The sequence below is a fragment of the Perissodus microlepis genome, chromosome 16, assembly GCF_051167445.1.
Source record: "Perissodus microlepis isolate ML-2025 ecotype Zambia chromosome 16, ASM5116744v1, whole genome shotgun sequence".
In the NCBI taxonomy this organism is placed as follows: domain Eukaryota; kingdom Metazoa; phylum Chordata; class Actinopteri; order Cichliformes; family Cichlidae; genus Perissodus; species Perissodus microlepis.
Window position 1 is genome coordinate 20,314,684 of NC_140476.1, and position 24,531 is coordinate 20,339,214.

Here is a 24,531-nt window from a genome sequence, read left to right on the forward strand (position 1 = left end):
AACCCACCCAGGCACAGGGAGCAGGCAACAGTGCTAACCACTGCACCAACATGCCACCGTACCATAAATTAACCATAATGCATAATTCACAGACACACCACTTTGCCATTGACAAGCCTTTATTCATTATCCAGCTTCAGTTCATACCTTTGTGGTGTGCAGGTCGCTGCTAGGCAACCTGTTCATCCTGTTCATCCTGTGTGCACATACAACTGGTCAGATCAAAGTCATAACTTACTCAATAACAATGGATGAAACTAGAACAGCATTTGGCAGCACCAGCCATGTGAACATAAATAACATAGTCAAAATAAAACCCATTTCTCTGCAAGTATTGCACATTATAGAATTTAAGCAAACAGCTAATAAACAGAAAACAAAAGAGGTGTTCGTTATCACAATAATGCAATATGCATTATTTCACTTGAGTCTAAAAACCTTTATCAACTTCTCATTGATAGTCAAAACTGCATATATCCCATACACCACTGCAGAGGTGTACAGCTGCAATAACATATAGCTGAAGATCTTTTCATGCAGGCAAAACGAATAAGATTTCTGATTCTAATCAAGAACTTCTGCATAATTTTTCAGAGAACTGAGAAAAACCAAGACACACATTGCTTTAATCAATAAAAACCTTTTGAAGTTTAAAGGGCTCTCAAACCACCATAGCGCTGCATATGATCCTGCAGAAATGTTTCCTTAGACATGTTAGAGTTGTGGAATAAAGTGATGGACCACTCTGAAGCCCACCATTTGTCCACAAGTTCTCCTTTAATGCTTCCAGCGTAGCATCAGAAGAACATCAGAAGTTAGGTAAGACATCATTTCAATAAAAATGTCAGAGTCGTGTCAGATATATGCCGTACTCGTCAAAGAACTGTGCTTGTATTGGAGTGATGTGGTGCAGAATATTCACGTGTTTGTAGAAAGACAAAGAGACGGCTGCCTAAGGAAAATAAACAAAATAAGCTCTTTGATTTTAACAACTCCTGCAGATTCTGCTGAGCAGCTTATCTCCAGAGAAACATCTCTAACAAGTGACTACGCTTGCTCTGATTAACTTTATTGACCTGTATGTTGCCTAGAGTGGATTTAAAGTTAACAGCAGGAGATAGGTCATTAGCATCCCGTGACATCTTGCTAGCTTCTCTTGTCTTTTAAACTTGTCTTTATATGTTGATCAAAAAGAACAAACTTTAATATCTGTTCCCATATTATTCCCTGTCATTTGCCAAAATAAGTAGGACAGAGGACAAAAATCTATGAGATGGAAATTGTTTTATGTAGTGGATTTATATTGTACCTCAGTGCTTTAGGCTTGGCTTGATGTAAACCACACATGCTGTGTTTGTGGTGAGGCACAGATCAATATGCACATAAATTTAAAGCCCCTTTCAGACATGCACTCCTTACAGTCTGGCAACATCTGAACCTCACGTCTTCTGTCTAAAACAGCATTTTGGTCACTTTTCTGAGAAAGTTGTGACGGCAGGCTAACTCAAAATAATTTCAACATTGTAAACAGCATTCAGTCACATTAACATGGTAGGCAGTCATGAATACAGCTTCCTGCCTAAGAAATAGCCAAGACAGAATCCAGAAATCAGCAGACTTCAGTTGTTTTAGGCTTTGGTTCACAACAGTGACTTCAGAAAAGAAGATATCTCCTTTCAGCTGACAACCTAAAACACCACAGCAGCATCTCCACACTGGTACACAAGGTCTGCCATGCAAATCAATTTATAGTTTTTTATGAGTTTTTTTCTGGATTTTTGGTTCATATTCTGTCTCTCTCCATTGAGCAAGGGATCAAATGATTATTACCCCCACAGTATGTCTGAGGCTCTGTTAGTGTAGTAGTTTACACGTGTGCTTGCCAAGCAAAATGTTTCAGATTCACATCCAGCTGGTGATACAAACTCCTCTTTGGGATCGAGTCAGGAAAGAAAACAGATCATACATCCAGAGCTACCTGCTGTGGTGAACCCTTTGGGATAAGGGAGCAACTGAAAGTAGTGATTTATGTGATGAAAAGTAAAATGACTTTTGCGTCAATGACACACTAGGTAAAGCCAGTGGGAATCCAATGTCTGAAAAGGGCTCAATGCTTTTTATGTTTTGTAGATAATCAGCAGTCTCACTTCTTAACTGATGGTGTGATAGCGTCAACAAAAGCTGCTCTGCTGAGTACAAATACACCTGTGTGCCACATCTTTTTTCTTCTAAAACTAAAGGCTTTTGCACGTCTCCTTAAAATAAATCCAGAGAGACTGTACGCTTCCCGATGCTACAACTGGTACAGCAGCAAACACTGTCTGCACACTGGCTACGAAGTAACACAGAACGCTGACTGTGGCTGTGAAGTATGTGTGAAAAGTGTTTGAATCTAATACTACTGAGAGGGGAGGGGAGTCTGCTAGAAAATGATCTACAGTGAGCACTGGCACTTGGACATTTATTATCTTAACAATGACTAAGCACAGAACAAAGGGCTGCTGTTCCAGTTTGTGTTGGTGCTTTTGTTTGTGTGGCGCCATCTTCTTCATCCCCTTACAGTCTTTTGGTTTCTGCCAAATAGCAGAGTCCGCTTAGGTTTCGACCTTCCCATATGTCCCCTCTGGAGGGCGGTATTGTTTGGGAAAGGCCTTAAGCTGGAGGGCGTTAAAGGCATATTTACGACATCCCACATTCTTCATGGTGTTCTCTCTCCTGCAGCCCTCGCTGTGAGACAGAAGTCATACATTTTTTTTTCTTTTCCCTTTTTTGGCAAATTACTATTTTTCCAGTGTGTTTTAGGTGTAGATACTGACCTGCGCATACAGTCCAAGGCCTGATAGAAGACCTGTGGGGCCAGGGCGTGCTCCTGCTGCAGGATCTGACACTGTTCCAGGGTCACAGACATGGCTGTGCGGTCCTTAGCGCTCTTACAGCTGGTAAAACGCACTCCGTTCAAGCGGCGACACACCTTTGGGGATTCGGAGGAAGAGATTAGAAGAAGGAGACAGAGCTTTTACGCTTCAGGGGCTAGAATTAGAGGCGGTGATGATGAGTCTACCTCAGCTGCTTGCCACAGGATCTCCACGTTCTTGTTCTTCTTGGCGTTCACGTTCTGGCTCAGCAGTTTGAGCAGCTCGGGCACGCTGGTGGTACTACGAGAGCGAGGGAGACCTGAGGAGATGACAGAGGACAAGTGGTGAGCAAAGAACAAAAAAAAGGGGGGAAAATACACTTTTCTCACTAATAAATTATGTATTTCACTCACAGTCTTCTGGAAGGACCTCTTTAAACTGGTCGTAGTACGAGCTGAGGCGAGTCATGCTTTCCATGTTGATGACATCTTGCAGCGATGTGTCTCCGAACCTGCACACACGCATGATTTAAGAGTTAAAAGTTTTCATTAATATAACACATAGCCTGCTGCTGTCTGGCTTTTCTGTACTGAAGGAGGTTCACTTCCAGCACAGCCATTCAAAGTTTAATGCAACATCAATAAAAACGAGCGCACATATGTATCAACCCAGTTTTTAAATGTTAGTAACTTAAAATCTCATCTTTACAGTCATTTTTTAAGAAAAATCAAAATTTGTTGTCTTGCAAGAGAGAACATTTATGCAGTGACCATGCAGTGAACAAGCCTCATTCAGCCAGAGGTTTAAAAATATGCTTTAAAGCCGAATGTGCTGCTCACTGGCCTTTTTCCGACTGACCTATCAAGCTTGGCATGGGTATCTCTTTCTACCTTTCCTGCCCTCTAGTCTCAGTGACTCACTTCTCAGCCAGAGTCTGCTGTTCGTTAATGCCAACGTTGAACAGGACGGGCTGAACTCGCAGCAGCATCCCGTTTTGGATCTCTCGTGGCAGCATGTCAAACATCGCCCCGGGCATCGGGACCCTGACGTTAAAGCCGCTCCTGTTCCCCGTAATCACCGGCAGCATGTCGGGGCTGAAACCAGAAGTTGCCTGGGTAACTTTAAAGGTGACATTTCTCAGGTCCATCACTCCGACGCTCATGTCCTCCAACATGGCCAGCTCCTCGCCTTCATTTATGTGGCAAAGGAAGAACAACAAACAGCAAAATCATTAACCCCATCAGAGAGGGCATGGACAGGGAGTCAATTCTGATTGACTTTTAATATTAAAAGACATTAAAAACCACAAAACTTAGTTTGCTAAAGGAAGCTTTGTAACCAGTTTTATATTGTTTTTTCAGCAGCTTTTGAATTTTTGCACCTCTAAACAGATCATAAGTCAACTATTACCTTTAAAAAAAATTATACTATAGAAATTATAGTTTTTTCATTCTTATTATTATTTGAAGTGCAATGCTTTAAAAATTATTTTACTAAAAATAATAATAACAATATTTTCTGTGTAATTTCATGGAGATCTTGATGAGGATTACTGTTCAGACTAAGCATCCTCTTTGACATTAGTGGAAGATGCACACAGTCTTTTGTGATTTTACATATTTCTATATACACAAACATGCACAAACAAAGTTACCATAAGTGCTGAGCAGGCCCTCATACTGCACCAGCAGGCCGATGGTGTGCAGCTGCCTGAGGAAGCCTGAGTCACAGAGGCAGTTCCTCAGCTTCAAAATGAAGCCGCAGATCAGAGCGGTGAGCTGTAAACGGCACACATCACATCATCACAATCGTTGAGTAATGACAAAGGTCCAAGCCTACACGTGCACGGGTTTCATGCACTGTACATGTAACAGTCATAGCAGTTAGCGGCAGACCGTCTGGCAGAAGACGACGTCACGGCGGTACTGCAGGGTGAGGCTCATGGCGATGGTGGGGGCGCTGTCCTGCATCAGCAGAAACACCATGGCTTTCTTGGCTTTGTCGCTCATCAGAGACACGCAATCTGTCAGCGTGGTGAGGAGAGGATACAGGGCGTCGCTCCACTCACCTGCAGGGATTTGAGAGGACGTTTCTATCAGAAATCCTGAAATCCTGAAATTGCCTGAACAAATGGCTGAAGTAATAGCTATACACACAACCCCACAGTGTCTGCAAATATAAAATGATTTGTGCAGTTTTCATTAAACATCTTTCTTTTTTTTTGGTTTATTTAAAAATAGCAATAATTTGGAGGACGAACAAAAGAATTACAGAGAAAAAAATGTTTTTTTTGCCTGCATCGGTCAAACATCAGTGTAAAAGTGAGAGATCTCTCCTGATTCTATCAGATGTTGCTGCTTTTTGCAGAAACTATCACATCGCTGCTATCCTGGCTCTCTCCACAGTCTCACTATAGGCTTTTATCATTTAATTTAATACTGATCACTCTCAAAGCAGGTCTAGATCTGGGCCCAGGCTATGTAGCAGAAACATTTTATTTAACCAGCTAGCAGCCTCAGGTCCTGCAGCCCTCCTGGCTGTTCCAAAGTTGAGACTGAGAATGTTGAAGACACCGTGTTTTTGCCTCCTCTTTTAAATATCTGCTTACATGTGACATTACATGTGATGTCTTTTTCCTTCTAATTACAGTTGTGTGTGTTTTTTAATCTACTCTGCGTCTTTTTAATCATCAGTTCTTGCACTGTGATACTTTTTCATGTACCTACTGTTCGTAAAGGAAACAGTGCTCCTACCTGGGGATGACTTTTCAACCTCTGGGCTGCTTTCTGCAAATGAGAGAACATAAAAATGTTTAGGTACGGACAGATTTCCACTTGTACTTGTATCTTAAAGATTTATTTCAGCTGTTAAACAATAGAGATGATTAACAGGACTGAGACAGCATGCCAGGGTCTGCTTCAGATAGTTGAGAGGGATGATAATGATGATGATGATGACGACTGGAGACTCCTGAAAGTTTATACCTGTACCTTTGTTCATATTAGATGGCTGAGCTCACTCAGTACGTGGATTCATGCAAAAATCCACGTCTTGTCTACGTGCGTTTACCTTTCTTAGCGTTACCCGGCTCGTCACTGGCGAGCAGGAAGACGTCCTCAGAGCTGCTGTCACTCTGGAGTTTGTCCCGCTGCAGCAGCCTGTCCACTCTCTGGATCACACACTCCAAGCTTTTATCCACGTTTAGCCAAATCTTCTCCTGCACAAATAACCATCAATCAAATCAAACATATATACATGCATATAAAAAACATTATTAACCAAAAGTGGCAGATGGACTCCTCTCTTACCCACTCCTCTTCATGGAAATCTGCCTGCATGGAAGTGCGCTTGTTTTTAGTCCCTTCACTGCCCTCCAGAGGAGCTGTGTGGCGAGAGGGTGAGGTGGTAGCACGAGAGGGCGAGGTGGGGTGACGAGAGGGGGAGCGGGACGGAGAGCGAGAGGAGGGCGAGAGGGAGGAGGAGGATGGCGACGGGGTGCTTTGCTGAGAGAACTCTGGGCGGGCTGCTGCCAGAGCCACGATGGCTGTGGACAGCAGCTTGGAGTCGCACACGGTCACGAGCTGACGAGTCTACAGGAGCAGCGGTGCAGGACAGACGGAGACGGATAAGTTATACTGAGAAATGTTACACTACAGACATTACATGAAAGCACGTTAACACATTAACACATTAACATTTATTAACTGGCTCTTAAAGGTAATAAAATGAAACTGAATTATTTTTTCATCCTGGTCAGTCTGTGCTTGTGTGAGTCAGAGGTTGCCTGGCAGTCACAGTGACGTCAGCATTGTCGTGATAGTGCACTGGCTGTAATCTGCAACATCATTCATTTATTATTTTTTCATTTCTCTGTGGTTTCAGTGCCCTCTCCTGTGTGTCTCTTCCAGTCACTTCCTGTTTTATTTTGAAGGTTTTTTCTTTATGTCACCTTTTATGTTTTTACTCTGCTTTTCTCTGCTTGGTGTGGATTTATTCTGTGTGAGTTCCCTCAGTCCTTGTTAGTTTGTCAGGTTTTTAGATTCCTTTCCTTTCCTTTTAATTCTAATGAATCTTTAACTCTAATGACCTTTTTATTTTGATGTTGCAATTTTTATTAACTGGTCTTCAAAAATAGTTCTCCAGGCTTTCTGAAAGTCTTTCAAAGTATTTCTTTGGAGACTTTCAGTCCAGTCCTTGTACCTGACTGTTGACAGATGAATGTGTTTTTGGTTGTTAAGCCCATTAACACTGACCTATTAATCATTCAAGGACAAAAAAGGAACCTAAATCAAGGGATGAACTGGTGTTGTGTTTACATATAACATAAAACTGAAGAGCTGATTCTAATTCGCAAAGTTAGGCACTAAACACAAAACACTATATTTGTCAAAATGCCAAATATAACACTAAATAGCACTTTTGAAAAAGAATAAAGGTGGTCATACCAAATATGGACTTTCTAGCGAAGTAGAATGGTGCAAACGCTTTGAACTCTTCATTCAACACGTTGTCTAATTTATTTATATGATTATATGGTGGCTTAAGACTTTTGCACAGTACTGTACATATTAAGTATCCCTACAGTTCAGTCTTACCTTCTCTGTTAGGATGGCCAGAGTTCTCTCCAAAGCATTGGCTGAGCGCTCCTTGGCAGCTCGGGACAGACGTTCAGTGTAGTAACACACTTGTGTCTTAAGAGTGTTAATCTGACCAATCAGCTCCTTTGCTTTTACAACATCCTGAGGCTGGTATGCCATTGCTTTAGAGCTGGAGCCAGCAGAGCAGCAGGCGTGCATTGATGCGTGTGCAAGAAAGAAAAAGAGGTTACTTGAGAAACAAGTGTGGTTTGGTTTTATCCACTTTTAAAACTTGTAATAGGATTTAGAGAACCTTACCCCTCCTCTCCATGGGTTCTGATTGAATTAAAAAAAAAAAAGGTTTGTTATAAACTTCAAATGAAAAACAACCACCAAATCCTCACGCAAGCTTCAAACAACTCACTGTTTCCTGGCTTCTTCGAGCTTGTGCAGCAGCTTTCGGAGACCGCAGCCTTTAAAGCCTTGATGATGTGCTGCAGGCGCACCAATAGTTACTACGTCGTACGTCCGGTCTGATTAAAGGTTAGAAAATAAAATTAAGAAGGGAGGAAATCCATGAAAAACATGAATATTAAGTTACAGAAAGCATGCATTAAACATTCGTGGACAAATTCATACCGTAACCAGACTCTCCCTGTACTCTCATCCTCTGGATATGTAGGTTAGTGGGGATGAACTCCAACTTCCTCTCAGCTTTCAAGGTGCTAGACTTAAATGACGGACCTGTGGGGCAGCAGAAATGAGAAAAAGCAGTTATTTGTGATTCTGTGTAAGGAAGATGGAGAAAATAATGATTAAAAACCGCTAACAGCTGTACATGATGTCAGAAAGGCTATATTTTCAATGTTGTAACATTTATCTTATTAGGGGGTTGATGCTGTTTACTTCCTGACATCAGGAAACATCCCCAATTGTAAAACAATACATTTTGGTCACATTGTGCAAGACTAATTTTGACATTTAAAATCAGTGTAATGGCCCTTTACAATGTATATTATGGAACTAACCCTTATATTCATGCAGGTCACTTATGGTCTCCTGGTAGGTGAGGATGATGGTCTGGTACTGAGTAATGATCTGCCTCCTGAGGTTCTCCCAGCATGGAGACAGCTCACCCAGTTCTTCCAGCTCGCACACCCTGCACATGCAGTAACAATCAGTGCATCCAGCTGATGCACGGAGCAGCTCACAGAGTGCGTTTTGTGCTGCTCATTCAGTTATAAACTGAACGAGCAAATGAACATAACAGTAAAGCAGTTACAGACATTAAAGTCAACCATTAAGGGAAAGCCTGCAGATATCTCTTCAAACCATTTTCTCTAATCTTTGCCATTTTTGGGGTTCGGAATACTAAGCAGCGTTTTACCCTCAAGCAGTTATTATTTAATCGAAACAATCTGTGAAAAGTACACGCTTGGTTAGATTCCTCATAAGTGTCATTTCTTGACAGGGAAAAAGGTTGTAAAAAATAAAAAATAAGATGCATCTAGAAGAGCTTCACAAATCTAACAAAAACACAGCATTACTATAATAAGAATGCAAAGTTAAAGGAGCAAATAACACCACAAATAAATAAATTACAGTAATTAGTCATTTACGTGGACTAATTTATATGGAATGACCTGTGTCACCTTTATTGGAAAGCTCAAACACGAGTACCCCAGATCCTACAGTACCAAAGAGAAAACCCCTACAATCAAATCCCCTTTTAACAGGAAGAAACCTCCAACAAAACCAGGGTCAGGGAGTAGAAGCCATCTGCTGTCACGTCACCAGTTGGGGTTGAGGGGAAAGAAACAAAGACAGGTTACAGCAGTGGCATATTAACATAGGGGAGTCTTGCAGCAGTCTGAGGATACAGCAGTATAACTAAGGGATGACCTTGTGAGGAGAAGGACTTTAAATTCAATCGTCGGTTTAGAAGGAGCCAACGAAGAGAAGCAAATATAGGAGAAATACGATCTCTCATCCCTGTCAGTACTCTTGCTGCATCACTCTGAGAAAGGATGTTTCTAATTTTAAGCATTGCATAGGTGAAAGAAAGCAACACTGCATATTTGTGCAATGTGTGCATTGAAGGGCAAATCCTGATATATAAAAATAACTTCAGGATTTCTTACAGTGTTACTGGAGGTCAGGGTAATGTCATCCAGAGTAAGTATCTAGTTAGACACCATCTTTCTGACTCTTTAGGGTCGAGTACAATCACGTCATTCTTGTCTGAATTTAGTAGAAGAAAATCACAGGATGCATTTATGTCTTTAGGACATGACTGTAGTTAAATGAGTGATTTGCATCGACTGGCTTCTGCATTATCTGCATATCATAGATGATACTTACATATTACTGTGTATCATCTGCAAAATGTGTGCAATGTTTTCTAATAACACTGCCCAAGGGAAGCCTGTATAAGATGAAAAGAAAACTACCTGTTTACATGCACAAACTGGAATCTATCAGATTTTTCCCCCCAAGTGTCTGTATTAAATAGCTTTGTTTTATGTCTTAATATTTATGACCTAAACAAACTGTGATCTTAAAAGATTGCTTTGACTTCAGCATCAAATTACTGCATTTTTAGAGAAGGGGGATAAAAAGAGATGTATTCATATAAATTCATAAAGCCGAAGCCAAATCACTTCTTACAGCCTTCAGACATGAATGCAAAATTTATTTTGTGTGGATGATTACATTTTATACGTACAGACGATTGTGTCCGCTACATAGCTTTAGGTACTGCTGGCTACATAATATGACCATTAAAAAAATAAATTACATTAACTTACTTGTACAAGTTTAAGTTTTTCTTACACAGAGCAAACAAACTGGGTTGCTATGACAACTACAGCACTTTGATCCCCTCAATCAAACAGGACATAATAATATTTTGATGTAAAATTGTGAAGAATTCCATCAATTACAGTCTGAAGTCCAAACTAGAATCAAACCATTTGAACAATTACAGAAATAAGACTGAAGAAAATAACCAGGAGAAAAACTGAAGCAGTACTCTGACTTCAGCAGGTCTACACTGTCTGTGTTTAGCCAATATGGAGAAAAGCGACAATGCAACAGGCGAAGTAACAGTTATTTAGGACAATCTGGTTTTCTTTTATTGCATCATCTCAGGCCTGAATGCCTTTTTATTTACCTACAGTTTGTATGACACAACTTTGTGACTATTATACAGATGCTTGCTAATATTTGTTCTCAGTGTTGAGTGACTGTATTTACTGAAACAGCTAAAACGGTTCAGTTGTGTGAGTTAAGACCTATGTTTTTGAGTGTTTACAGCATTGAGATGGGTCAGTATTTTTACCTGTCACATGTATACTTTGTGTTTTTCAGTCACTTGAAACAAATGAGCCTGATTTTGCTGCCCAGCAACACGCACATGCTCCCAACAGCATGCTGCACAGCCTGCAACAAGCCCTTCTAGACTCAAAGAAGGAAAACCAGGAGGTGGCTGCAGAAAATGCTGCTTTGAGGCAGCAGCTCACCAGAAAAGAGATCAGCTGGGAGAAAGAAAGAAAGAAGCTGCTTAAGTTGCTAGGAGGCATTAACAAAGAAATAGCCTCTAAGAGTGAGGATATTGGGAGACAAACTAAACCAATCAAGAATCTTCTCAGTCCATGAACAAAATGATTCATTGCAAACAAAGACACTGAAACCAATAAACTGGCTTAAAATCATTCACTGATCAATGCGTGGGTACACAGATAGATGGATGGCAAAACATCTGCTTACTAGGCATCACCTAAGCTAATTTGAATCTCTGCTCCTACACGTGTTTGTGAAGTTGTGGAGTATTTAAAATGTAAAAGCTAACTGTACAAACAAGAAGCATGTGCCAACCAAACATGCTAGTTTAACCTGATAACTTAGCGATCCAGCCTCCTATCCAAATGTGATCACTTACAGCTTCAAAATGCCAAGAAGGTAAAAACTAAATCAGAGGCTTCAAAATCCACAAACCAACTGGTGACAATACGGAACCACGTCCATCTTTTATATACAGTCTATGGTAGCACGTAGAGAACGCTTTCTTAAAAGGTTCACATTTATTAGATGCTGGCATCACTTCAAAAAACATCAACACATCTTTCACATTATACCTGACAGCATCCTCCTCCAGCAGCAGTTTGACATACTGTCGAGGAATATGCAGGGAGAGGACGCTCTCTGCCATCTGCTCCAGGATCCGCAGGTGGTTACCATCCGTAGTGGGGAAACGGTACGTCCGTGACATGACGCCGCCAAACACTAAAACAAGGAAAAATATAAATGAGCACTGCCATTGTTACTGCCAGCAAACTACATGTTACTGGTTGTGAAACTTTCCTATAACTCGGAGTAGCAACAGCTCACATAAGAGTACACTCACCAGCCTTCAGCAGCGGATCTTTACACAAAGAGGACGACTTGGATTTGATGCCCATGGATTCAGTTAGGCTTTCATCCACAGGCAGAACCATCTGATGCACACATAAACAACAATGTTTGCATAAAGAAGGATGTGCTGCTGACCTTTACATTACCAAAAAAGTCAGAAAAAGCAGGAAGTTCAATAAAATTGTTTTATATTGTTTTAATGAATTCAAGCACATTCACAAGCCCGTGGCTGTTATTCCTGGTATGTTTCATGTACTTTGACATCAGGAAAATATTAAAAATAAAACAAAGTCTCATTCGAAAGTCATTTTTGTGAATTCCTACCCTTCCATTAACAGTATCCCCCCTCTGTAATCTTGCGACAGGAGCTCTCTGCTCACGTTTCTCCTCTATCTGCCAGGCAATGACAGTGATGTTGCCCACGCGCTCGTTCTCCGCTGACCTGACAAATCAAGCGATAACCAAGTCAGTGCAACATCCCCAAAAACCCAAATGCGACCTGCAGTTCGTAACACAGAAAAGTCACATTGTGCTCTGCGTGCCCGTTACCTGAGAGTCAGGTGCAGTCTGTGGTGCTTGTCCTGCAGCAGCTCCTTCACAGAGAACATGGCAGAGCCGAGCATGTACATCTGTCACATAAAAGCACGCAAACCGAAAGGATTTAGAGGGTTTTACCCAGATGAGCGTCAACTACGAAGGATTTGTTAAAGAAGAGCATTATTTCCTTTTGCAATGGAAAATCTAAAGACAGTTTATTGACTTTGTAAGAAATTGTCTTGGCGGGGTGGGGGGGGGGGGTTACCGTGCCCTGTGAGCGGTCCTTTACGTCGTAGACTGAAAGCTTGACCTGCGTCTGCTGAGTGATCAGAGAGTCCTGAAAGAAAGCTATACTGCTCAGGAAGATGGGGTTACTGGTGCCCTGAAGACAGAGAGACGAGGGGAAAAGGCTGTGTAAGCATCCAACGGCAGGCAGGAAGTGACAGTGAGGTAGAAGGTAGCATACCTCTATGATTTCAGTCTGAGCGTGTTTAGTCCAGAAGGCCTGGGGCGGAGTGGTGCAGCTGACGGCCACAAAGCTGGTCGGCTTACGGTCCAGTGCAGGAGTCACCAGCTCACTGCAGGCTGCAGGGACATTTAAATACAGGCGATTACAAACTGGGGGATTTAACAGTGGGACGGTCTGTAATCTGTAGCAATGGGAGGATTTAAATATAGTATGTTGGAGTAGTTAGTACTTGACAAGCAGCAGCTGTTGAGTAATTCTTTAGTGAATAAAAAATAAATAGGAGCCAGTAATTATGGGGACACATCATGTTTATGAGTTTTTCTTAAACTGACTGAGAATGAAAAAACAAAAACACAGCATCGCAGTCAAATCACCATCTTTTAAAGTGGAATATTAAAAACATTTTAGCCAGTTAATGGTAGTGAGGCATTTTTTTTTAAACTGCTGAACTATTATCCCCTTAGTTTCTGTTTCTTGCCTCATTTCTCTCTCTGTCTTATTTTTGCTCTCTTACTGCTTATTAGGGAACTTTCTGGCTCTTCAGCTGCGAAATGCTCTTAAATGTTCACTAACTAGCTGATTTTACACCTGCTGGGCAGGAACTGTACAGCAGGTTTATCAGTGTTCACTGAAAACAGCGAGCTGAACCAGCTGCAAAGCAAGCGAAGATAGTATTTTGGATATAGAGTTCTTATTCAAGATGTTCTCCTCCTTGTTGTTTATCATTTTTCACCTTGACTTTCATATGTATTAAATCTTTGGTTCGTAGTTTCAGTTTAATACTGCTCCTCAGTATTTTCCTGTACCATTCTGTGTCAACTCCACTATTTTAAGTTCATTCATGTGTCTATGTTTTCACTTCCTGTTTTATTTTGATACTTGTCTCTAGTGTCCTGTGTTTAACTTTACTTCATTTAACCTCCTCGTCTGTCTCATTGTCTATGATGATGTTCACCTGTGTCTTGTTATCTTAACTGTGGGTTTCAGCTTCCTCACCATCTTGCAGACTTTGTAATTCTGGCCTCTCAAATCATCCTAAATAAAGGTTTGCTTTTTGTCAATGTCTGCCTCACTGCATCTGCATCTAGCAATTTATGCTGAGCAGTGGGACGATCTAAAAAATGCTTAAATGCTGCACAGAGTTGAGGATAAGCAGCACCTTACTCCAAAGTCTTAATGACAGATTAGTGTAGCTTTGTAGGATGATGTATCCCTATGTCAAAGGAATCATTTTGAAACACCCAAACAGTGCATTCGAGAAGAGTTAACCAGCTGTGGACTTGCAGACATGTGATGCGTGAATGAGTTTTTGGTTTTGGAGTGTTGGCAGCACTGTGACTTGTTAATATGCTTTAGAGGATTAAGGAACATCAACAGAGACAAAATCCAGAGACAGCAGTGGAAGATGATATGTGGTTTAAGAGTTAAAAAAAAAGTTTCAATATTTCCTTATTGTGGGGATTTTTATTGTGCTGTGACTAATTAAATTAACTGCCAATGAAGTGCTTATGGGTGTCTCCAAGATGGCTGCTGAGTGGTGAGTCTTGCTTCTACAGGGACTCTGATATCAAGCATTAGCTGCATAAATGCTCGTGCATTTGTGGATCGATCAAAATAAAATAATTTGAACACTACTATATTAATTCTAGTAGAACATAATAAACAGTCTGGTGCAGCAACAATATCTACAAACACATCCTGAACATACCCACGCTGAACTCCAGTACGGGCTCATCTGGGTCCTGACTGCTGCCTGTGGGGAAGAGAGCGAAACAGAGATGAGCAGGAGCTCTTTACAGTTTTGTTATCAATGAAGTAAGGTTACCATGGTAGCAGTTACTTGGTTACCTGAGAGAGCCAACCCCATCATCTCAGCAGAGAGATCAAACGTATTAGCCCGGTAGACCGACCATGGCCGATGGCGGGGGCTGCGCTCCTTCCCAGACATGGTGGTTTCAGGTCAGGGCTGAGGATTTTGTTTTTGAGTAAAAAAGGCCTGAAGAGCAGAACAATGTCGAGCAGGCACAGAGTCAAAACTCTTGCGTAAGACTTCTTATGACGTGTGTGTGTGTGGATCTGAGCGGTCACACTTTTGTCACTGCGGAACCTGACAGAAAGAAAGAAAACGAGGCAAATCAGACAGAACTGGACATCTTCAGCTCTTTGATACTGACATCAAACTCATCATCACGACAGCAGCTGAGCTCCGAAAAATAGCAATGTGCTTGCAGTTAGTCACATAAAGGAAGCCGCTTTGCAGCACACATGCTCAAAATCCGGTTACATTCCTCTTTTTTTTCACAGGGTTAAAGGATGAATAACTAATAATAGCTCGATGATGTTTCCACAGATGCTTCATTCTGAGGCGAACGGTGCTGTAGGTTTTGCAACTCTGTGTCATTGCTCTAAATATTTTTATCCCCATGTTAACGTGCTAATATAGGCGGCGAGAACATTTTCTGAGAGAAAAAGTGAGACTTCACACAGCTGTAGAAAAAAAACAGCACTGCAGCACACTGAATTGACGTCCTGATGCTATTCGTGCTTTCCTGGTTTTAGACAAACCTAATAACCAACACAGGAACAGGGAGTCAGGTAAAGAAAATCAGAAATGCTCACATAGAAAACAGACGTAACAGAAAAACTCATAATCTCCACAACCTCTCAAACCACGTTCACAAAACTGGCTTGTAGATGTGATGCACTTGTCTAAATCAAGTGATAGGTCTGTACACTGATAATTGCACTATATAATCAGGTTTTAATAGCAACAATGCCGTTTACTTAGCTCTGATAGAGCATTTCATTCATAATTTAACTGCAAATACAACAATCACCATTTCACTGGGGCTGACAATACAAAAGAAACAGCACATAGGGTTTGTTGATTTCGTGCTGACGCTGCACCTGCCAAAATTATTCACTACAGCAGGAAACTAAAGCTGTGCCAAGTGTGCCAGCAGAGGAGATCTGGCTCCAGTGCAACATTAACAATCTCTTCCCTCCTCCTGACTTCATCTTCTTCCAACTAACAGAAAGACACAAAAGATTAAACCACTGCTGATCTAGATCTGTTGGAGACGTGGATCTACATTCACGGGTTATTTTTTATCATCAGTTAATCTGGAAATTATTTTCTTAAATGATTAGTAATAAGTTTATTGTTTGGGTTAACTGTTTTCTTTAACTTTCAGTCTGAAAAACAAATTTTATTCAGGCTAAATGCTTAAAGAAATCAGTGAAACCACAAAAATAATAACATATGGTTAAAAAAATAGAGCATTGTCAGTATTTTAAGTTAAGTTTTTTAAGCCATCCCTCATTTCTTTATATTTTATTCACAAGGATCCAGATTTTATTTTAATATTCGACTTTGCAATTGTTCACCAGGCTTTGAGGAAGCCTTTCAAATTATTTCTTTGGACATTTTTCATTCGTTTTCAGTCCGGTCTTTGTACCTGATAATATTTAGAGGAAGATTTCTTTGTTAAGCTACTTAAAATTGACCTATGAATCATTCAAGCATTATAAAGCCACTAAACTCATTAGGTGAACCAGTTTTGTGTCTGCACATTACAGATAACTTAGCAGAGAAACAATTTTAAATTATATCCTCTGTTACTAGAAGCTTGTTGCAGAACCCCACATAAATTGTTTCCATTTCTTTAGTTGAATCTATGAAAAATGTCAAAGATAACACAGTTTGACAGGCATATAATAGTATTTTTGCACCTGTTATGCAAACATTTGGCATATCTCAGCAGTCTGTGCAATGTGCCTTAATAAAATCTGAGGCAACTGGAAAAGTGGAAGAAAAGTGAAGAAGTGTCAGACCTAAAAATGCCTACAGCAGATGAAGATGCCTTCAGTTGATCCATGTACTGCTCAAGGCAGAGGGACAGTGAGCGTCCTCAGCTACCTGTAAAACACGGTGGAGGCTCTGTTGTGGTTTAGGATCACGTCAAAGGATCTTGTCAAAAGGGATGGATTCAGAAAAATACTGTCTAATTTTGATCAACCATGTACGCTGCACATATTTCAGTAAATCACAGCACCATTTCTCCTCTTCCTAGAAAAATATTTTAGAAAAGAGGGCTGACACAGTTCTCCATAGTGAGTACATGTCTCTTCTGGTGTGCAAGTAATTAAAGCTGTTTCTATATCTATTTTTGTCCTGTGAGCTGACACACTGTCGCACTATTGTTTTCTGCAGTAAGCACTCTCCTTTCAGCAAAGACAGAGGAGAAGAGATTTGAAAGCAAAAAGCCTCGGTAAGGAATACCGTGTGCCATAAATGCATGAAGCAAACGTGTAATGTTAAGAGAAATGAAAAGGATTCAGCAAGTGGTCCGATGAGCTGCTTCAAATTCCTGTGAGATGTCAGACTCCGTTAACCTCTCTGGTATATGTTTGCTTACACAACTATACAACCTGCCTTTGCTCAGCGTGATCACTGCCTCCTCATACACAGAGACGAGGGTCGTATCAACGCGTTCATCTGTCTCTGTGTGTTGCTGTTTATTTGATGCTACACTGATGAGGGGAGAACATCTGTGTGTGAGTGTTTCTGTCCATTCATGTGTGAAGACCTCTGCAAAGGAAGTCTATTTTTACACATGAATCCTCTCTGACGTCACACGACACGTGCAAATGAAAACGCGGCGTCCCGGCGACACACACGCTCGGCGCTAGAACTCACCTCACACACATACAGTTCAGTCAGTGTGATTCTCCGTGGTAGTTTAATTCCTGTCTTCACACCTTCATGTGAGATCTAAACAAATGACAATTACAGCATGGATGCTCTGCCTCATTAGGCTGTGTAGGAGTCATTGACAGTGGGGTTGGCATTTAACACACTGTAATCGCCACTGCCTGGGGCATTGTGGGAAGCTCTCTAGGAAACCAATAGAGGATCTAATGCAAAGCCACGGGGAGCGAAGGATCATCTTCATTTCATCTGTCTGACGGTCATCAGATACACGCAGTTCACATATGTGGGGCTGAAACTAGTGCTGAAACAACCAATTTCCAATCCAATTAAAAGACTTAATCATCATTAGAAGTGATGAATGATAATCACTTACTAAATATTTACATTTTTACTTTTTCAGCTGCTGTTTTGGCAAAAGATCTTATTTGATGCTGTGAATTTTCCCCATTTTTTCCCACAAATTTCTGCTATATTACACAGAAGGTTCCATTTTCTGAACTTCAGGGTTATATTTTTAAAATGTTTATAAATCCAACCAGCAGTCTAAACCTTCATGTCTGTCACATCTTGAAACAACAGCTCATAGTATAGTTATAGTAGAAAAGTGGGAAGCAGAATATTTTTTAACAATTTAGCATTTTTCACTCAAAGTAAGAGGGCTCAGCTTTTAATTGCACTGATGAGCACCAACCTAGAGCTGAATTTACTTTACAGGCAAAATTTTACTTACTACTGAGAACTGCTTTGCCAAATGAACTCAAGTAAAGTTTACTAGCAATTTACAATCCGTACACACAAAATGAAGTGGGAATTTGGTGGTAAGTTTCACTAAGACTTCCTTTGGATCCTATTACATTATTTAATTAAACCATTATTTAAGTAGCTTTTCACTCCTTTTCACTCGGTTTGAACTTCAGCAGGTCGCCTCGAGCTAGATCAGCTCATTTATGAAAAGCCACTTGATGTAATGCAGCTGAACCTGTTCACTGACTTGATGGGGAGTGGAACTGGGAGGAGACTTGACAGAAATTGCTTTGTTTTTTACTTTATTGTTAGTTAATTGTTGAATGTAGTAGCGCAGCAAACACACCAGACTGGGAGAGCTGCAGGAGTTCTCATTTTAAACCTAAATAACTGCGAGTCAGCCATGAATTATCAACAGCAGGTAAGTTTCTATCTATCTATACTGACTGGACACTTTTACCTTCAGAGCTGCTTTAATTTTTTAATTCCTCCTGCCATTCAACAAGGTGCTGGGAACATTTCTCAGAGATTTTGGTCCATGTTGACACGATAGCGTCACACAGTTCCCCATCTATGATGTGTCCCCGAATCCCAAAGATGCTCTTTTGACTGAATTCTCGTAACATTTAGTTCAGAGGACTCAATATCATGTTCATGAAACTAGTTTAAGATGATTTGAGCTTCCAGATTTATTTTCAGTAGATGGGTACACATGCTGGTTGTGGTGTTTAAACGGTGCTTAGCTGGTGCTTAGGCCCAAAGTGTGCCAGAAAAGATCCACCACACCATTACACCACTAGAAGCCTGAACTGTTGATTTATGGAGGATGGATCCATGCTTCCATGCTGTTTATGCCAAATTGTGACCCTAATACCCGGATGTTGGAGGAAAAGTTGAAACTCACTGAATCAGGCAACGTTTTGCCCATCTTCTATTTCTCAGTTTTAGTGAGTCTCTGTGAACTTTAGCCTCAGTTTCTTGTTCTTAGCTGACAGGATTGTTACTCAGTGTGGTCTTCTGCTGCTATAGCCCATCTGCTTTAAGGTTTTATGTGTTGTGCCTTTAGAGGTGCTCTTCTGCATACCTCTGCTGGTATTTGAGTTGCTGTTGCCTTTCTATCAGTTCAAAGTATTTTGACCGCTACTTTGAAACAGGGAACCACCGCTCACACTCTCTGTAAACAGTAAAAACAGCTGTATGGAAAAATCCCAGAAAATCCGCATTTTCTGAAAAACTCAAACCAGCCCGTCTGGCAAATAATACAAATACAGTATAATAGTTCTGCAACATTAAATGTATTCAGATGCTAACCGAAACTGGGTAAGTTTTACCTCTGACAAGCAGATTGCCTGTACTAAAAAAACAAATGTGTCAGCCACTTTCTGTAATGTAGCTGAACCTGTTATCTGGGTACATGGGGAGTGGTAGTGGGTGGAGATGTGTCACTACTTGCTTCTTGTATTCTAATTATTAACTGTTATTAACACAGATTGATAACATTGTATCCACTGCAAAATTTGGAGACTTGATTGAGTTTTCCTACCCACTCGGATATTCGCACTGGGCCATCTATGATGACGATGGACATGTAATCCACTTTGCGGTTGCAGGTGAGTAAAACATGAGTGCTGTTCATTGCATTCATTAAACAGGCAAATTATAACACTAACATTTCTTGTTTCCTTTTTTTTTCCCAAGATGAGAAGCAACTAATGACAACTGTTCGTACTTATCTGCAAAAAATCATGCCGGTATGTGGGGACCTTCTCCTTGGAGAAACCAAGATTCGCAGAGTCCCTGTTGGTGAGGTCAATGTCCCACATGGAGCCCATGCGTTGGTCAGTAACAATCGCCATGCCTTCACACCTTCAGCACCTGAGGATATGAGGCTACGCCGTGACGCCCTTCTCAATCAATCCCTTCCATATAACCTTTTTACTCTAAACTGCGAGCACTTTGCCACTTTCATACGCTACGGGAAAGCTGTGTGCAACCAGGTAATGCCGTCACTCGAAAATCTTCTGATTATCATTTAAGATGTGGTAATACACTGCTCAAAAAAATTAAAGGAACGCTTTAAAAAAATCTGAATAGAAACATAAATCTTGCCTAGATATCTACTAATATGGACTGGGTAAAAGGATGCCATATCATTACCAACTGACCGAGGGCTGAATTCAAAGACACCGGAAATCAAAATGAAAATATTTTGCGTCGCTTCCATTTTGATGAAATTTCCTTGTAGCAACTCAGAATGGCTCTGTAGTTTGTATGGCCTTCATGTGCTTGAAATCATGCATGATAATGTTGGGACATGCTCCTAATGAGAATATGAACGGTTTCCTGGGGGATCTCCTCCTAAATCTGGACCAGAGCATCACAGAGGACAGTCTGAGGTGCAACCTGACTGTGTTGCATGGACTGAAGCATATTGTCCCACAGGTGCTCTACTGGATTTAGGTTAGGTGAGCATGGGGGCCTGTTGTCAATTTCATTAACACCAAACCAGCTGAAACTGATTAACAACGCTGTCTGCTACTTAAATAACCTGATCAGTATCCAAGATGTTAACAGACTTCATGCAGTACTCTGATTAAAAAGTCTTCCTTTAAGTTGTTTGAGCAGCGTACAATATGAGAGAAAGTCAACAGCTTTGTCATCTGGACTGATTTATGAACTGCACTTCATATATCAGTCGGTACTGGAAATTTTACAAAACCAAATATGTTTTATATTAACAGGAAAATGGTCAGATTATTATTAGCAGTAGTAGAAGTATTGTGAGTATGAGTGCTAATCGTATTAATAACACGGTTATTCTTTCTTTAGATCCCTGCAAAACCCAAGAATGAAGAGTGCACAGGAGCAACTACAGTTTTCAAAGACATTGTCAACTCAAAGAAAACTGATTAGAAACCTTTTCATTTCTACATATATGAACTTGTGCGGTGCCTCAGTTTGGTCTTTCTGAGTCACGTCACTGTAAATATCCAACATGTTCTCTTTGTCTGGCCCTCTATAGAGCTTAGCCTGATTATTTTTTTATGAAGCCACTTATGGGATTGGCAGTATGTACAGCAAGGTTTAAACTTACTTGTTTTTTGCCCTTATTTATTCATTTGCAAATGCTTAGTTGAAACCGATAAATATTTTTTCTCAGCAAAATATCTTTAATAATTCCTCCTGAGAAAAAAACAATCTTGGGATTCATAATTTGGCCGAGCAAAATCCCTGAAGCTATAAGGTTTACCATGACAAACCACACGCTGGCAAGCTGAAAGCACGTGATGATTATAACGCCAAAAGATAACGTGTGATAAAAAAAAACCCCAATGTAGATACTGATGTTCTACTGATGCTCTCATATAATATATCAGATATATTTTTCTGTTCAGGCACAAAACATAAACAAATTCACCTAACATTTGTTATTTGAATTTATTTACTTGTTTACTTGTTTGCTGGGATCAACTGCTTCCAACAGAGAAGCTGCAGGGAGCCCTCTGGTGGATGAACTATGCAACATCAACACTCAGTGTGGTGAAGGGTGTTTCTCCCATCTTTTCTTAACTTTGAAAAAAAAAAGAAGGTTCCTTTATCATCTGTTATAAATACTGATACCAATAAACATATATTGGATTAATGACCCAAGAACACCAATGGGTTGTTTCTGGTCTCAGGGATGACCACTGTGTATAAGTAGCTGATTTCCTCTCTTTGACATAATTTTATGCTGATATTAAAAGTGTGTGCAGCTTACCTCGCTGTATAGCTGCTGTCAGTAAATGTGGTTTTATGCATATTTTATCTGAAAGCAAACTACCTGAAACAGTGTATTAAACAAAAGGCCACTCCAAGATCTCAAACATCCACCAAAGCTGATGACAACAACAATCTTGCGATGTTAATTTGGTTTTACTGGAGTTCAGCTGAAGAAGATGATAATGGTCAAAATGAATGCAAGTTTCTGTCCTGCACCAGAGGGATGAAGTCAGACAGCGCGTCAGCTAATTCTTCATCGTCATCCTAAACTGAACAAGAGGATAAATCCAGCTGCTGTCCTGAAGGTGACATCTGACCCCAATCACACACTAAAGAGACCCTGTTTCTGTTTTCTAGCTGAACAGTGTGGCAACAAACATGGTGAACATGCTGCAGGGAAGCAGGTGAAATGGTGTGTAGTAAGAGTGCAGAGATTCTGGAGCTCCTGAGTCCACTGGGATGCTTTGGAGACAAATGTGTCCCAGTTTGTTGGGCTGGCGGCTCACCCCCTGCAGGTGCTGTCAGCACCGGCTGCACTGCAGCGCTTCCACATCTTCTCCTCCTTCTCCTCCTTCTCCTCATCCCTTTGTGATCAGTCCTGTGTTTTTGTTTTCTTTTTGTTTTCTTTTTGTTATTTAAGCCAACTTCCTTTCCCTTGTCCCTCTGTAACCTCAATGTTCTTCTTCATTTCCATTTATTGATTCAGATTCAGTCCAGAGCTGGCCTGTGCCTCGCTGCTCTCCCTTGAATCTGGTCTACAATCAGCTTACCTGGCATATGGAAATGTCTGTCACAGCCACGTGCACATGGATGATCAAACTCTGATCAAACTGATTGAAGAAGAAATGATTTCAACCCAAAGAGAACATTTAGAAAGCGGGAAAAAGAAGTCTTCTTCAGAGAACTGAGAATTATAAAGGAAGCTCAGCCGAGATGAACTGCTTTAGGTTATGTTTCAACCAAATGGATTCTCGGGAGAATAAGTCATGGATTTCCCTCAACACACTAGGCAGAACGTGGCAAATCTGATTTGTTCAATCAAAAATACTCCTCTCAAACACACATGAGCACAGGACAGAAAGGGCAGACAGAAGTGAATTCCCAAAGAACCCAGTGCCTGCTCTGTTATGAAAAGAGTGGCTCAGAAGATCAAATTTAATCCTTTCCCCGCCTCTTGGGAACATCAGGGAGGACTCTGGCTTCATAAAGCAGTAAATATGATACTGGATGCAACCAGTGCATTATAAAAAAAACCCAACATATAACCTCTTAATATCAGATACACAGTCTTTCAGGCTTCAGCAGAAAGCTGGGTGTTATTCAGCAGGCAGCCTGCGTGGAAATAAACAACAGGCCGAAGCTTCCCACTACAAATCTATTTATGGAAGGTTTAGCCAATGACAGGCCCATTGACACCATACTTAAAGCGTGGATATATGCTCATTCATCGACACTACCAAATAATAACAAACATTGCGTCATTATGTCTGCTGATGCTCACTGAGGGAGGCAGCAGCACGGTGCTGCGGGTTGTGACCCACAGCTCGTTTAGCACTGTTTTAAATTAAAAACAAATCAGCTGCACATATTTTATTTTATTCATTTGTTTTTTGCTACGACTATAAAACACGTCTTATTGTGATCCCGCTGCGAGGCGGTGCTCTCGCTTTGAGACAGCTTTCATATCCGGGAGCAAAAACCCTCGAGAAACCGTGAAATAATAATATGAGAAATGAGAAACAAACACAAATGTCTAACCTTCAAGAGAAAAGCGATGGTTTCTTGTCATGCTGATGAGCATCCTGCGCGCATCGACGATGTCTGCAGTCGAGACTCGCCCTGACTCCCTCTGACACATCAGAGACGTAATACCTACACAGGTGGTAATGCCTCCTCCGTCCACTGGGGGGCGATGTCGGCCAGGATTTATTCTCTCCAGGCTTCGTTAAAAGACATCCAAAGCTCTCTTTTAGACGTTGGCTGCCTTTTCCCTTTTTGTTGTGCGTTCTGTCAGAGTTTCTCTGTGTTTTTCTATCCAGGGACAGTTTTACTCCATTGGCAGTGATCTTGAGATCAATGTCATCCTGAGAAATGAAGCTGCTGCCAGTCAGGACATCCATGAACTGCATCTCACAGCTGTACACAAAACAATCCCAAATAATGTTTTTGATGATTAACTAACAAAAAAATTGGTCACGTTTTCTTTAAACAATCTTTAAACTATCCCTCTAAATTAAATTCAGTGAGTCCTTCGGTGTCATTCAAATCCGTTTCCTCTGCAGGATATATATATATATATATATATATATATATATGGTGGCACCATTCATTCTTTTTTTAATGATCAAATAATGCAATTAAATGTTAATTTATGAAAAAAAAACATTTTGCAATAGAAGGAATCATGAGGGGTGTTGTGATCTTTCTTTTTTCCTGTGATGACTTGAGTGTACCCATAAA

At 40.7% G+C, this 24,531-nt stretch overlaps 2 protein-coding genes across 2 annotated transcripts; one reads left to right on the forward strand and one right to left on the reverse strand.

The window, feature by feature from the left end:
• Positions 1-101: 101 nt before the first annotated feature.
• On the reverse strand, positions 102-23,952 carry inpp4aa (inositol polyphosphate-4-phosphatase type I Aa). The gene is made up of 24 exons (XM_084907871.1): positions 23,830-23,952; positions 14,700-14,958; positions 14,560-14,604; positions 12,849-12,967; positions 12,648-12,764; positions 12,395-12,474; positions 12,170-12,287; positions 11,838-11,928; positions 11,569-11,716; positions 8,461-8,591; positions 8,072-8,176; positions 7,857-7,965; positions 7,751-7,768; positions 7,451-7,622; positions 6,164-6,445; positions 5,925-6,072; positions 5,609-5,641; positions 4,751-4,923; positions 4,510-4,633; positions 3,776-4,043; positions 3,269-3,366; positions 3,062-3,174; positions 2,817-2,971; positions 102-2,727 (listed from the first exon to the last, which is right to left on the reverse strand). The coding sequence occupies exons 2-24, from the start codon at positions 14,797-14,799 to the stop codon at positions 2,595-2,597; spliced, it is 2,880 nt and encodes a 959-aa protein (XP_084763997.1). The 5' UTR covers positions 14,800-14,958; positions 23,830-23,952; the 3' UTR covers positions 102-2,594.
• Positions 18,640-23,209, forward strand: LOC146370825 (phospholipase A and acyltransferase 2-like). Its single transcript, XM_084907879.1, has 4 exons — positions 18,640-18,730; positions 19,799-19,919; positions 20,008-20,306; positions 21,139-23,209. The coding sequence occupies exons 1-4, from the start codon at positions 18,713-18,715 to the stop codon at positions 21,220-21,222; spliced, it is 522 nt and encodes a 173-aa protein (XP_084764005.1). The 5' UTR covers positions 18,640-18,712; the 3' UTR covers positions 21,223-23,209.
• Positions 23,953-24,531: the final 579 nt, after the last annotated feature.